Consider the following 15,570-nt stretch of genomic DNA (forward strand, 5'->3'; position numbering starts at 1 on the left):
GTGGGAGGTGTCCCTGCCCATGGCAGGGGGGTTGGAACTAGATGATCTTTAAGGTCCCTTCCAACTCTAACCATTCTATGATTCTATATCTGGTGCCTGCATGTAAAATGTGAAATAGACTCTTGATGTCCATCTGCTAACATCAGTCAAACTTCACCTGACCACGTTGTGAATATTTTCCCTCAAAGTAAATGCATTACAGCAATAAATTACTGGTAGTTTTTATAGACTGTCAAGCAGGGCTTGCATTTTTCCATATTAGCTGATAACATCAGTAATGAAATCACTTAGTCAGCTCTTCATTATCTTATCAAAACCAATGAGACTTTTTATATTAACTTCAGTAGAGAAAAGTCTGTTAAGTCCTTTGCCGATTCAGAAAAAAATGAATCTCTAAACTGTGACAAGTAAAAAATCTGTTGGCTCACCTTAAATTAATTTTGCTGTGCACATTACAGGAACCAACCACACAGCATGTATATAAATGATTTTATGATAGCATATCACTGCTTTTAGATTTGATGAGTATAGCTCACAGCTTATTAAACTAATTTAGCATGAGAAATAACACACTCAATGTAATTTCATTATTGAGAATACACTATTTTGAATATATGTATGGTATTTCAAGCAAGAATCAGCTTTTGCGCACTGACAACATCAAGGTACCATCAGGCTAAGGGAGTGGAGAGGACTGTCTCCTAAGTGTCTCTCTCCAGGTCTAACATAAAACAGACCAGTGCCTTGAAAGAGCACAAGCAGACCCACTCTTTCCTCTGAAGTATAAAAGCCATCTTTTAAGAGGCACAGGTAGAAGAATTAAGTTTGAGCTCTCTCTCTTAAATTTATATGTGCTACCCTTTCTTTTCCCAATTGATCATGTCTCTGGGGAAAGAAAGGGGGGCAGTGTGGGCCTAATTCCATCCCCAACCTCTGGCTGCCCCCAGTGCGTTTAAGGTTATACCTTTCACAAAGCACAAATGCGCAAGAGGTGAGATGAATCATGAGTGCATTCCTTCCAGTATGATGATGATCATAGCTGAAAAGACTAGATGGAGAGGTGACTTGGCACCCAAATGAGCCAATGGACGGTTGCTTCCCCCACAAAGCAAACAGGGAAATGAGAAAAGACCTGTGTGACCAAGACAATTTTGCAGCACAGAAGCTCACACTCTCCCTTCTTCCTGCAGCAAGAAAGGAGGCTATCTTGACCTAAGCAAATTCTGGTTTTATAACTTAAATATATGTGCATGCACAGTTGTTCAAATCCTCCTTAAAAAGCTGATTCCATTGCTCTTGTCTTCCAATATATTCAATACATCCAATATATTCACTAACATATGTCCTAAGTATTAATGCCTTTGCAAAATAAGCATAATAGTACATTTGGAAAATAATAGGAGGGAAATGAGCAGAATAAAAAAATTATTACGCACAGCAGCTTGTGAAGGTGATAATGAAGATGGCGTTAAGATACCAATAAGCCCTGAGGTAAGAGAGAGACTCCTGCCCTCTGCTACGGTGGACTCCTTGAAAGGCTCCATTTTGGATGATTTAGGGGCATTGGAGTAAGTCTTGCTGAGTAACTTGTGATTCTTCAGTCCATCCAATTCTTCCATTCTAAGATTACTAGAGTAGGACCTGCTTAAAAGTTTGTGGGGCTTCAAGGTGCTGTTGTGCTCACATCGAGGGTCCCCAGAACATGACCTACTTAATAGCTTATGGGGCTTTAAAGTGATGCACTCCTCCTGCTTGACAGCTGTAGAGCAAGAACGGTTCAACAGTGTGCGCGATTTAATAGCTATTGTCTGTTCAGCCCTAGGGTCACTTGATAATGAGCAGCCAAAGGTTCTGTGAGATTTTGTGGCACACACATCCTCTGCCTTAACTGTGCTAGAGTAAGTCCTTCTCAGCAGCTTGTGAGTTTTGGAGATCCCATCCAGTTCTGACTTCAGTTTTGATTTATTTTTACCACAGCGAGGTGGTGGATAACTTGGTGACCTTAAAAATAAAGAAGGGGAAAGACACAGTTGGAGAATCAGTCTTGTGCAAATCAAACAAGTAAGTCCAGACATATGTACAAATTTCGAAGTGCCACCTGTCTTTATGTATTTAACTAGTGATAAACACAGCCCAACATTAAAAAAATGAGCAATTGTATGTACAACTAATTTCCCAATACCAAATAGACATCTTACTCCTATTTATATACAAACTCACCCATTGAAAAGATGACTAACTACTTAAGGCAAGTTAGAGCTATATCTTCACAGCTCTTTGTAAAAGTCCCTATGTCTCTAAACAAACCATTTATTCAGGAGATTATATTTGAAATTAAAACCACATATTTCACACAAGATTATATCACATTTTTCTTATCAAAATCTATCTTTCCTATGTAATCATGATGGCATGATGCCATTAAAGTTATTGTCTTCTGGACACGGCATAACAAATTCTATATCCAGATCCAATGGAAGATATAATGAGCAGTGAAACTTGAAGGCAGTAAATCAAATTTAATTCAGCTGAAATGAACATTTTTTAAAAAAAAATCACAATAATCTGGGTGCTTTGTGGAAGAGTATTTGATGTCTTTATCTCCTGTTTTAGACAAATTCTAGCTCTGTAACACTAGAAATGAGAATGTGAGGGACCTAAATTATGAATGCAGAAAGTAAAGAACAAAAAGTTTTTATGAAACAATACTCACATAAGCTGTCACATTTCTATAAGGTTCATGTTCACCTGTCCTTGCAAAGCAAGAACCAGTATCAGGTATGCTGAATCATTTTTCTACACTTTACAAGCAACCCTAAAGGGGATTGGAACTAGATGATCTTTAAGGTCCCTTCCAACCTAAACCATTCTATGATTCTAATCTTTGCAGTATTTTTTGGGCTTTGATCAAATAGAAAAGAAGTGATACCCCAAGGGGAGAGGCTGACATGTTTCACCACCCTATCAGCAAGTGGTGACAGTGGAAAATGCATGTGGAGGTTGATGACTCACTGTTGCAGTTGGCTCATTACCGCCCTTGGGCAGACAGGAGGTAGGAATCTCTAGGAAGAGAGAGAGGGTCCCTGTGTTTGAGCTGAGCGGTCTTTGAACAGGCACTGCAGCAGCAGCCAAATCAAGAGGAGAAAGATCGGGCTGGCTTTTCCATGCCCTTTCTGAATAAAACCAAACCCCAAGTTACAGCCTGCGCTAGGCAATGGTGCGTGGCATGGTAGGCAATGGGTAAGCTTTCTACTTAAAACACCATCTTCTTCTTCCACCTTTGAAAAGACAAATAATCTTTTGTTATCTTTGACATTCCTTCCTTCTTCAATGTGAGTGATCGTTGTACTCTCTCTCTTTTTTATACATGGTATTTAGAATGGCAAAATCCATCAAAAAGAAGGAATGTTCAAAGAAGCATTCAATTCAAATGTACAGAAGGGGTGATCTGTCAACCCTTCATAAGCAGGAAAACATGCTATAGTATATAGCATGTATATGACTATAATATAGTCATATTCTTGAAAGAGGTAAAATCAGAGCCTGATTTTACAGACACTTAAGAGTATGAGTAACTGGCAGAAGTCATAATGAATTCAAACGAACTATTCACAAACAACTTCTTATGTTTTTAATGCCTTTATTCTTCAAAATTCTGTGCCTGCATTTCAGAAGTGGAGAACATTCATGTACTCAAACAGTGGAGAGGGGTAGGTGCTCAGCAGCTCTAAAGATGAGTCTTTCATTAATAACCATTCTAGTTTTTAAAAATGAAAAATATACACAGCTGTGGAAAGAACAACTAGATAACCACAAAATTATATATATAAACCCATATATATTTAATATATAAAGTATATAAAATATATAATATATATATTTTATATATATATTCTTGCTATTCAAATAACAGTCTGGCCTGGGTTGAGCAACACAGGACTAATTTCTCTTGTAATGCTGGGGAAAACTCCACTTTTAGGAGACTCTAGTGTCTGAATTCGTGAAAATATTTACTTTATAGCCAGCTAGGCTATGTGGGATTCAAGGTCTCAGTGTTTTCAAGCCTTGCCAGGTGCAGGGATGAGGAGGAGCAAGGCCTGGGCATTTGACCCAGGCTGGCCAACAGGATTATTTCATACCATGAACAACACATTCTATATAAATTAGAAAGTTTGCTACATAGTCTCTCTCTCCCTTGATGGTGGCAGTCCAGAGAACTTCTTGCCCCCGTGGCGGACCCCTGAGACCTTCCCTTCTTCCCGAAGCCATTGCGTTCGCAGTGTCCGACATTTGCTGTCCACTGCTGGGAGTGCACAGCTTCCTACTGATATAACTGGCTGAGTATAATTCCTGTATATCTTATATTAGTATTGGTATTAATACTGGTTTGTTAGTATTACTGTTAATTATTTAGTCTTATCCTATTAAATCTATTTATATTTCAACCCTCATGTTTCCTTGCTTTCCCCGATTCCCCTTCCTGGGTGCAGAGGGGTCATCGGGTGATAGAATAATTGTCTAAATGACAATAAATTGTTATGGGTTTTCTCAAACTATAACACAGTCAAATGCTACCAAGCTAGTAAATATACAAATACAACCAAGTTAAGTAATATAAAATTAATTATTTCCAATTCTAGATGAATCATGGTTGTTTCAGAGAGCAGGGCACTAAATGTTTTGCCTTCAAATAGTCTTAGAGTTGCAATAGTACCTAGTTTGCTTTTGATGTCATGCAAGGCAAGGACTAGAAACCCATGAGGTAAGATATAAATAGAGCACTTCTCTTTGGAGAATAGTCAACATTTCACCTTGTGAAGTCTGCTGTGGATTTTTAACAGCTGGTAATAGCTCATTTTCCTTGCTATTACCTGCACAATGTAGAAAAGATGTACAGAGGGGATTTCACCTTTTTGTCAGTCACCTTCTTATTGTGCGTACAATTAGATTTCTCTTTACTGTTCTTCCACTGTTGTGTAACAAATGTCTGCATGATTCTGCAAATTAAGAAAGAAAAAAAGATTTTCTTATCGTAGCCAAGACATACTCACTTTAATACTACGTTCTCAGCTGACCATGTAGGCAATATGATGCAATGTCCTCAGACAGAGTTTCTCTGTCATATATGTGGACTAATGATTGGGTGCTTCAGCTCCTCAAAAATGCTTTTTTTTTCCACATAAAACTAATTCACATGGAACTCTTATTGAGAATACAGTCTGTGTAAACAACCACTACAAGACATATAGTTATGCCTCTCATAACTATATGCCATGACAGCAGGTTGAGGGAGGTGATTCTGCCCCTCTACTCCGCTCTGGTGAGACCCCAACATAAGAAGGACATGGACCTGTTGGAGCAGGTCCAGAGGAGGGCCACAAAGATGATCAGAGGGCTGGAGCACCTCTCCTATGAGGACAGGCTGAGAGAGTTGGGGTTGTTCAGCCTGGAGAAGAGAAGGCTCCAGGGAGACCTTATAGTGGCCTTCCAATACCTAAAGAAGAGATGGGGAGGGCCTCTATCAGGGCATGAAGTGATAATACAAGGGGTAACGTTTTTTAACTGAAAGAGGGGAGATTTAGATTTGATATTAGGAAGAAATTCTTTACTATGAGCATGGTGAGACACTGGAACAGGTTTCCCAGAGAAGCTGTGGATGCCCCATCCTTTGAAGTGTTCAAGGCCAGGTTGGATGGGGCTTTGAGCAATCTAGTCTAGTGGAAGGTGTCCCTGCCCATGGCAGGGGGTTGGAACTAGATGATCTTTAAGGTCCCTTCTAACTCTAACCATTCTATGATGCTACATAAGGTTTCTGCTCCAGAGACTTCAGAATCTAAGCAAAAACACAAAATTGAGCACTTCCAGCTACAGTCCTTTAGAGTTTTTGTAGCTTACTTCCTAAAAGGCAGTAAAGTGACAGAAAACCCTGGCAGGCAGCACAAAACAAGTTGTCTCCCACAACTCTCAAAAGTGAATTTAAAAAGGCAAAACCTGTTATTTTTTATTTAAAGAAAAACAAGCTCAAAACACTTTGATCCAACTAACCTGACAACCTGTGAATGTTATCCTACTTGACATGGTCAGGGAACTAAAAAGATTTTTTTTTTTATTTACTTAAAAACAGGGATTTACACTTTTCCAGACTTACTTTTTCAACTGATGTCCCAGCCCAAATCTTTCCTTAGTAGAGATCTGAAATACATCCACAGTTGGCACTACGGAAAAAGGAGATATTGTTGATATATGAACTTAAAGCAATAATCAAGAACTCATTACCATACAAGCCATATTTAAGGACCCTTGTTCTATCTGGACCTTTACTATAGTCAATGCCATTGAAGCAATGGTGAAAGCAGACGTATCATCTAAGTCTATGAAGAAATGAATGGTCCTTTTTTGAATATTAGCCAAAATAACTTTTAATTTTATAAATGAGTATTTTAGAAATTGAATTCCCCAAAATGTATCTCTTCCCTCTAACTTTAGTTACATAAATGCATCTTTTTTTTATATTACAGAAATACTAGAGAGCAGCATCAGATTACATGTATCTCAACTGGTAATTCATCTCATTTAATCTCTTCCAAGGAAGTAGTACTTATACACTACAGTTCCTGTGACTATGAAGAAAACTGAGAGTGGAATAAACTGAATTAACTAATATCTGGGATTTTTTTCAGAGGGCGTTTTAATACAAGATTCATAATCATCATCTAAGTGCCTGATGCATGAATTCCAGTGGCCAAGGATTACCCTGAATTTTCCTCAAGACCCATCCTAATGTTGGTATATCCATATTCATCTGCCAGAAAATTGAAAATTGTCCTGGTTTGGGGTAGAACAGAGCCAACTTTCTGTTCAGTGAGAGAGGCTCTTGCTCTTAGTTGTTGCTGTGGCAACCAGGGTCAGCTGACTTGGTTGTTTACCCCATGGAGGGATCACACCTGTGGGGAGGTGTGGACAGGTCAGGTGACCCAAAACTGACCAATAGGGTATTCCATCCCATGTGCCTGCTCCGTATAAAAGCTGAGAGATCAAATGGGTCAGCTTGGTCCTTTGTCTCTTCTGTGATGGGTTCTTCTTCAATGGATGGCTTTTTCACTGGATGGCTTTTTCACTGTCTCTCTTTCTTTAATGGATGATGTCTGAGGAGGAACCCATCAGCTCATATGCCTTTTGATCCTGGTTAGTGTGTTTCAGTTCCCATTTGTCACTGAGACCAGTCTGGAACTTCCCCAGTGCTTGCCAGTGATATCTCCCTGGAAGCTTGATATGGTTTTGTGTATATTTGTATATATTGTATCTATTTCATTTTATTATATTATTAATAATTTACTAAAGGAGTTAATTTTTTTCTGAACTCATAAATCTCTCTATCTCTCTTCTTCTCCTTGGAGCGAGATGTGGGGGAGAGTGTATGTCATCTTGTCATTGGCTAACCTGGCCCAAACCATGACAAAAGTGTAATAGGTGAAGGCTGTAAGTTAGCTCCTGGTATTAGTAAAATCATTTAATAATATTTATGAGATAGAAGCGGCAGGTGGAATCCAGCACTTGAGTCTCAGGTTCTCAAGTCAGGACAACAGCCAAGATATATTACAAATACAAATAGACTTTATACTTTGTATTACATAAGGAAGTAATGACTATAGTAAATTTAAAAAGAAATGAAAAATCTGGGGTTGGTTCAAATTTCACTAGAAAAAGAAAAACAGTGTTTTAAAGTCCATATAATTCTGATCACCCAGAAAGACGGATCTTGGGATTGAATGCACCCTCAGCAAGTTTGCTGATGACACCAAGCTGTGTGGAACAGTCGACATGCTGGAGAGAAGGATTGCCATCCAGAGGGACCTGGACAGGCTTGAGAGGTGGGCCCATGTGAACCTCTTGAAGTTCAGCCAGGTCAAGTGCAAGGTCCTGCACCTGGATCAGGGCAATCCCAAGCACAAATACAGGCTGGGTGGAGAATGGATTGAGAGCAGCCCTGAGGAGAGGGACTTGGGGGTTGTGGAATAAATACTAAATTGGCTAAAAAATACAAAAGTACAGCATTGTTCACACATTAAGGAAAAGTATAAAATCAAGAGGCTTCTGAGGTAGAAAATAGCCGCAGCTGGCATGAAGGACACAACATCTGTGGTTCCCTGATAAGCTACATGAGGTACGGAACGGGATGCAATTATTCCGTGGCTTTACCTTATGATGTATAGTGGATACAGGAATGGGATGATACCATGAAACAGATAAGCTGCCAATTAGCTGCCCGCTAGATGCTCAGAGCCAACATTTTGTCAAATTTTGACGAAATGCTGTCCTTTGTGCGAACTTTGCTCATTATAATGTCATTATAATACCAAAACACACCTCCATCCCGAAGGCTACCCGCCTCCAAGGTGCGACCACTCCTTCTTGAGTCTGCGCCCTGAATTTCTCGTAAACTATACCTTTAATTGTGAAGCGAGAGAAATTTACACCAATCATGATAAAAGTATGTATGACTAAAGTCACTCAAACTCCACCTGGAAGATAACAAATAGTATAAAACTAGCCCAAGAGAGGGGGGATACCCAGGGAAGACACCATCATAAAGAATTACATCACTGACTTCTGGGATCAGTCGACGGGCTGAGCCTCTCTTCCCCCCCATAGGGACGCCTTTGGGTAAGACTTAGATTATACCGAGTGCTTCCTCGGGAAACTTAGAAATTTCTCTAGAGACTCTCTTTTTCTACATTTAAAGCCAGGCTGTATCGTTTATAACTTTGTCGCGCGTTTTGTATATGTAACAATACTTTCATTTGCACGTGCTTTGCAGACAGTGTATTTATCACCGGCAATCCTAAGAACCTATATATCTGTTGTTTAAATAAACTGCACTTTTTTAAGTAGCTAGTCGTTTTGGTTTCTCACTGAACGTGACCAAAGACTCGAGAGTGGCCGTGCTAGTTCATGAGCACGACTAGACTGAAGGTGCAGTCCACTATTAGTGTATCCAAATCGTAATAGTTTAATACATATTAAACGCGATTGGACTGATAGTGCTGAATTGGGCATCACTCAGAATTTAAACCTAGCCGCACCTAGCCTCCCACCTCGGTGAGGAGTGTTAGAACGCAAGGGGGTTTATCTTCTGCTAAAACCGCTTTGCCCCTTTTCACGCAACAGAATTTTGGCGTAGTCGGCAGGATTGCCATGGATAAACTGCTGCAAAAATATGATTGTGCCCCTTCCCAGGCTGGGAAGGAGTGGGCCCATAAATTTTGGAAGGATGAAGAGAAAGTGGTGGAACGTATTGAAGAGTGTCGGGTTTCACAGAAGCTCAGAGCGGGGAAAGGCAAAGGTGTGATTTGTGCGGTGTTAGGCGCCTGTTTATCTTGTGCACAACAAGAAGCTAGGGAAACCCCTGCTCCTAATCTGATTTCAGCTGTAGAATATGCAACCCTGAAATCGGAGAATGAGGTGTTGAAGTCATCACTAGCCTTTCAAAAGGAGACAGGAGAAAAATTAAGAACTCAAGTTGATAAGCTTGTGAGTGAGAATGAATGTTTAGGAAACCGGAATGCTCAACTTGGGAGTGAAAATCACCAACTTAAAATGTTATTGGAAAGGGTGACTGGGCTCTTAGATAAAATGCAGCCCTTGACCCAGGTCCAACAGATTCGTAAATTAATGTGTTATCCAAATTCTGGAACCCGGACCGGAGATTTTTGGTCTAATAGTGAAGATGAGGAAGAAGATGAGGAGGGAAGGACTTTTACTGTGAAATCTCGAGTCTTTCCTTTACGACCTCTGATTAAAACTGAAACCACAGTTGATGAGGATGATGAGGAAGTCCGCAACACTGTGCGTACTATTCCGTGGACACCAACAGAGTTAGCGAAAATAAGGGAAAAATATTCGAGGCGGCCAGAAGAATCAGCTGTTGAGTATGTGTGGCGAGTTTCTTCTGAAGGAGGAGACAGAATTATGTTGAGTGAGGAAGGAGCAGGAGACTCTTGGGGACCAGGAGTGTTTTTAACTACAATGGACGGGGATCATAATTATTCCCTAACCGCTCGAGCAGCCTTTTGGGCAGGTGGTATGGATCCGCGAGAGAGGGGAGAGCCACTAGAGATTAGAGCTACAGGCTACTCTGAACTGTTTGCGGCGATACGGAAAGCAGCTTGTCTGCAAGCCATGTATGACAGAGAGGAATTTCGGAAATCCCCAATGTCAGCTGCTATCGACCCCGATCGATTAGCCCCTCTCATCCATGGTCTTCCCGATTGCCTGAAGCCATTTGTTGTTCGTACTCAAGATCGTATACGAGAGGCTCGGGATGCTCATGGGCGGGGCCGGCGTCGCTACATGCCCACATGGAATGAATATGTACAGGAAATAGACCAATATGGGCGCCGAATGGGCTGGGCCAGCCTAACTAGTGAAAAATCCTCCGAACACCCCCGAAAGGTTCGCCAAGTCCGAACTCACACTCAAAACCCCAAACCGGTGGAAAGGTTTAAGCCTGATAAGGACCGGAATGAGTTGTGGCGTAAAGCCCTACAATTAGGGGTGCCCCGACAATTCTTGCACGGTGTCCCTACGGGAGATCTCCGTACACTGGTCCAATCTCTAACTAGAAAGAATAATTCGGCTGGGGAGAAAAGTCTAACCAGAGAATCCCCAAGCTGTGAGAAAATTGTGCCTTCTGCACCGGAGCGTAATTTGATTGATTTGTCAGAGTCCCAGTCAAAAAACTCCTATCCCCGGGGAGGGCAGTGAGCCACCCTGTCCGGTGGGTACTAGCAATTCAATGGCTCTCTCATAAAGATTCTGAACCTATTATCGCCATTCCTGTCGGACCCCGGAGGATGTCAGTAAACTTTATTATTGATACCGGAGCCCAAATGTCTGCAATCACTAACGAAACGGCACAACTTCTAGGTATAAATCCCACCAGACGCAGAGTCAACTTCGCAGGAATTGATGGTGTGGTAAAAACATGCCCCGTTGCAAAAATTAACCTCTGGTTGCCAGGAGAGCAGCGAATGACCAGGGCGGAAGTGTTAGTGGGTGCCTCGCGTACTAACCTCCTAGGATTTGACGTGCTGCGTGGGCGAATGTGGAAATTCCCAGATGGAACTGTGTGGAGTTTTGCAGGATGCGAAAAAGTAATAGACACAGTGAAATTGAGTCTCTTGGAAACTTCCATGCCTTTACCTCCCTCTAAAATCACTAATGTCCGGCAGTATCCACTGCCTGCAGCTGCGCTTGCAGGAGCAGACGGGGTGGTATCAGATTTAGAAAAAAGAGAGACATCATTAAGGGGACTCACTCGCCTTATAATTCACCGGTGTGGCCCGTAAAGAAACCAAACGGGCAATGGCGTTTCACAGTAGATTACCGAAAGTTGAATGCCAACACTGCACCCCTCACTGCCGCAGTTCCAAATATCGTGGAAATTGTGACAATGATACAAGGAGCTGCCCATCCTTGGATGGCTGCCTTAGATGTTAAAGACATGTTTTTTATGATCCCCCTCCTTGAGCAGGACAAAGCGCGGTTTGCATTCACGTGGAAAGGAGTCCAATATACCTTTAACCGACTTCCACAAGGATACAAACATTCCCCCACTATTGCTCATAATGCTTTAGCTAAAGTGCTATCAGAGATTCCTGTTTCACAGGGATGTACAGTATACCAATATATTGATGACATCCTAATAGGGGGAGAGAACCAAGAAAGTGTAAAAGACATGATGGAAAACATCCGAAAAACATTACTTGATTTAGGATTGGAAATTCCAGACTCAAAGTGTCAGGGACCTGCACAGGAAGTTAAATTCCTGGGGGTCTGGTGGATTAAGGGAGCTGCTTCTGTCCCTCAGGATACCCTGGAAAAAATAGAGCATGGACAGAATCCATCCAGCGTGAAGGAGTTACAGCAAGTTCTGGGAACTTTAAGTTATTGGCGTAAACACATCCCTGGCTTTTCCATCATTGCTCGCCCCCTTTATAGTTTGCTCAAAAAGGGTAGATCCTGGGAGTGGACTAAACAACACACTAATGCACTAGAATTGCTAATAAAGGAGCTAAGGTTATTCCAACAGCTTGGTCCTATACATCCAACTGACCCTGTCCACGTAGAATGGGGGTTCAGTGAACATGGTTCCCATTGTAATTTATGGCAGAAAGGACCAGCAGGACCGGAGAGACCATTAGAATTTAGCTCTCACTCCTTCAATGATACTGAGAGCAGATATTCAGACCTTGAGAAGGGTTTACTGTCCCTAGTGCGAGCGTTGCAACGAACAGAGCAGATAAGAAGAGAACAGAGTGTGATCATTCGGGGACCTTTTCGCCTCCTAGATGTGGTCCGTAAAGGGACAACACCACCAGCTGGCATTGCCCAGAAACCTACAGTTCGAAAGTGGTATGCTTATTTAGAAGGCATTAATGAAATCATGCCAGTCTCTGAAGGCAGTGTTAAAGTATCCAAGCTGCAAAAGGATATAGATGGTGCCCTATTGTTCCAATCCCCACCAAATAGACCATCTCCGATCCAAGAAGCTCCTCCTTTGAAGGAAGGCAGTGATCTTACAGGAGTGTGGTTTACTGATGCGTCATCTCACCGTGAAAACAATAAGTGGAAATATAAGGCCGTAGCACTGGAAGTAGCAACGGGAGAAAGAGCGATGGAAACAGGGGAGGGTAGTGCACAAGTAGGGGAACTCAGAGCTGTCCTACTAGCTGCACAACATGGAGCAACCTCCATTTACACTGACTCATATGCTGTTTTTAAAGGAGCCACTGAATGGATAGGTCACTGGGCAGCCAATGATTGGCAGGTGAACAGAGTCCCGATTTGGGAGACGGACAGTTGGAAGCAACTGTTAGAAATAGGAGAACAGAGAACATTGCACATTGGTTGGGTAAAAGGCCATGATCGTTCAAACTCGATCACTGCTCAATTCAACCAACAGGTAGATAGCCTCACGCGGCTGCAGCAAATTGACATTGTAGATGATGGTCGGGAATGGGAACGCTTACTTGAATGGTTACATGTTAAACGTGGCCACACAGGCCGTGCTGACCTGTATCAGGAAGGTCTAGCCCGGGGGTGGCCTGTGTCGGTTAAGCTGTGCGAACAAGTAGTAACTGCCTGTTCACAATGTCGCCTACGACTCAGCAAAGATCATCCGAGTAAGGCGCCTCCCTTACACATTCGGGACAAGAAAACGTTGTGGCATTCATGGCAGATTGACTATATTGGGCCCTTGAGATTATCAGGTGGGAAAAGATATGTCCTGGTAGGAGTGGAGATTATCTCCAGCCTCAGTATGGCCAGCAGTTTCAAATCAGCTACCGGGGACAACACAGTGAAAGGCCTAAAAGGGTGGTTCAGCACACTTCCCCTTCCCGAGGAAATCCAAAGTGATAACGGTTCACACTTTACCGCTTCGGTGGTACAAGATTGGGCCAAAGAAGAAGGGATTCGATGGGTATTTCATACTCCCTATTATCCCCAGGCTAATGGCATTGTTGAACGCACCAATGGATTGGTTAAGCGTTTTGCAAAAACTCATGAACCTGGTTGGCATTTGCGATTGGACGATGCCATCTATCAATTAAATAACAGATGGAGTGGAGACGGCTGTCCTAAAATGAAAGCTTTCTGTGTATCTGCCAATATTATCTCTCCAAAGGCTCCCAATGAACCGGGAAAATACCCTGGAAGATTTCACCCTGGGCAACCTGTGCTAGTGAAAATGCCTCAAATTGGGACAGTACCAATGGTGCTAGCTACTCCCAAAAATCCCTATGCATGGGAAGCCAAGGACTGTTCAGGGAAGATACACCGGATCAGCACCCGGTGGATCTTGCCTTCTTTTTAACCCCGTCGGTCGAATAAGACCGAGCAGATTTTCTTTTCCTTTGTGTCTTACAGGAACCTTGGATGAGCTGTACAGACGGATTGGCCTACGCTACCTTTGAGTGTCTCCAGGGAATCCTGACATTGATCCTGGCAATAATACTATTTTTATTATGTATGGCTACCTGGAGGCCCAAATTCTAAAATGACGAATTGGCAGATGGAATTGATGCTATTCAGTTTTACCTTTTTATTCCCTGTTGTTTGTAGTCAGAGAGACCCAGAGTGGCCATGGTCTCAAGCCTTTGTTAAACACAATGCGATGGCAGGTACTAGAAAGGGAGACTTGAGTTTGGCCACTGTAGTTCTACAGGAAAATGAGGTGTTACATGAGTGGACCTGGAATAGTTGGTACCCAGTCCTGAAAGGTAAGGCAGGGGTGGAAGCCCGAGTAGGGTGTAGAATGATCAACGGCTCAAACCATGAGAAGGCCATGAGAATAGAGATATTTCGCCCTCAGAACCCACACTCAATGACAACAAAGCACTGTGTCACCGACAAGTGGGATTGCTGGTATAATTTTACTCTTGTTGAACCCACTCTTGTAACTTGTTGTTTGCAACAGGATGAAATAGCGCTGCTATTTGAATTCAAGATAGACGTAGCACCTGACCTTTGGGATAATGCATTGTCACGGTACACTGCAAGCACTGGAACACCAGGAAACAAAAGGGGCTTAAATCTCTCCACTCTGGTTATACAAGGAAGTGAAGTATATTCCAGAGATAAATGGAGATGGAATGATTCACTTCAAATGGCTAAAATCGAGGCCACCCTTGGAAAGAGAATACACATTGGTTGCCGATTTATCAATGGGTCTGCTCACCACAGGCCAACTTTAATTAAAACCATCTATGTAGACTCTACCAAACCAGACAAATACAACACTGACTGTTACAAAATTATGGAGCCAAATTCAGATTGCTGGCACAATTTCACTTTTATCAAACCTACAATAGTGTATTGTATTTGGGGCTACAGGGGCACAGAATTGTTATTTGAATTTATGATTGACTCAAATACACCTGAACTTGCCGAAATAAATCCAGAACCTACACCCCCACAAACTCTCAAAGGCGTACCTTCTAAGCCCTCCATTAGTCTAACTCCTTACATTTTCAACATTGGCCCTTATGTTATTAAACACACAGGTCAACAACAGATACTGTTTAATCCCACATATTCCCTCAAACGAGTAGAATTGTCAATGCAGATTAAAATCTCTGCGATCAAACCCACTTGTTTACCATTCCTAAGTACATCTTATGCAGGATGGTCAGCATGGTTACGCAGACGAACTTTTGCCACTTCACAACGACTGAAGAGGGATGTGACTGGTATCTTAGGAACAGGCCTGGGAGTCTTAAATAGTATAGATGCTGAGATACTTGCCAACAAACTAGTCACAACCACTACTGATCTGGACAAATTGAGACGTCCCCTACAGTCCTCTCTATTAGCATTGGGAAACCACCAATGGCTTTTATCGAATATATTGCCTCAGTGGGAAGAAACGGGTGAAAAAGACCATCAGCTGATCACAAATGCACTTGGTACAACCCAAAACAATGTTTCCTTGGCTCTTAGTTGTATCCAAGCCCAATTGTGGATGCAATCTATGACAGCCGCAATCATAAGGGAAGGTGAAGAAGGCAC

At 42.1% G+C, this 15,570-nt stretch overlaps 1 protein-coding gene across 1 annotated transcript in view; it reads right to left on the reverse strand.

The window, feature by feature from the left end:
* LOC141735545 (protein mono-ADP-ribosyltransferase PARP8-like) overlaps positions 1-15,570 on the reverse strand; it is a 157,537-nt gene that overhangs the window by 41,818 nt on the left and 100,149 nt on the right. Inside the window, 3 exon segments of the mRNA XM_074568519.1 lie at positions 1,437-2,001; positions 4,872-4,997; positions 6,149-6,215. Coding sequence (XP_074424620.1) covers positions 1,437-2,001; positions 4,872-4,997; positions 6,149-6,215 — 758 coding nt within the window.

This window comes from Larus michahellis, chromosome W (genome assembly GCF_964199755.1).
Source record: "Larus michahellis chromosome W, bLarMic1.1, whole genome shotgun sequence".
NCBI lineage: Eukaryota > Metazoa > Chordata > Aves > Charadriiformes > Laridae > Larus > Larus michahellis.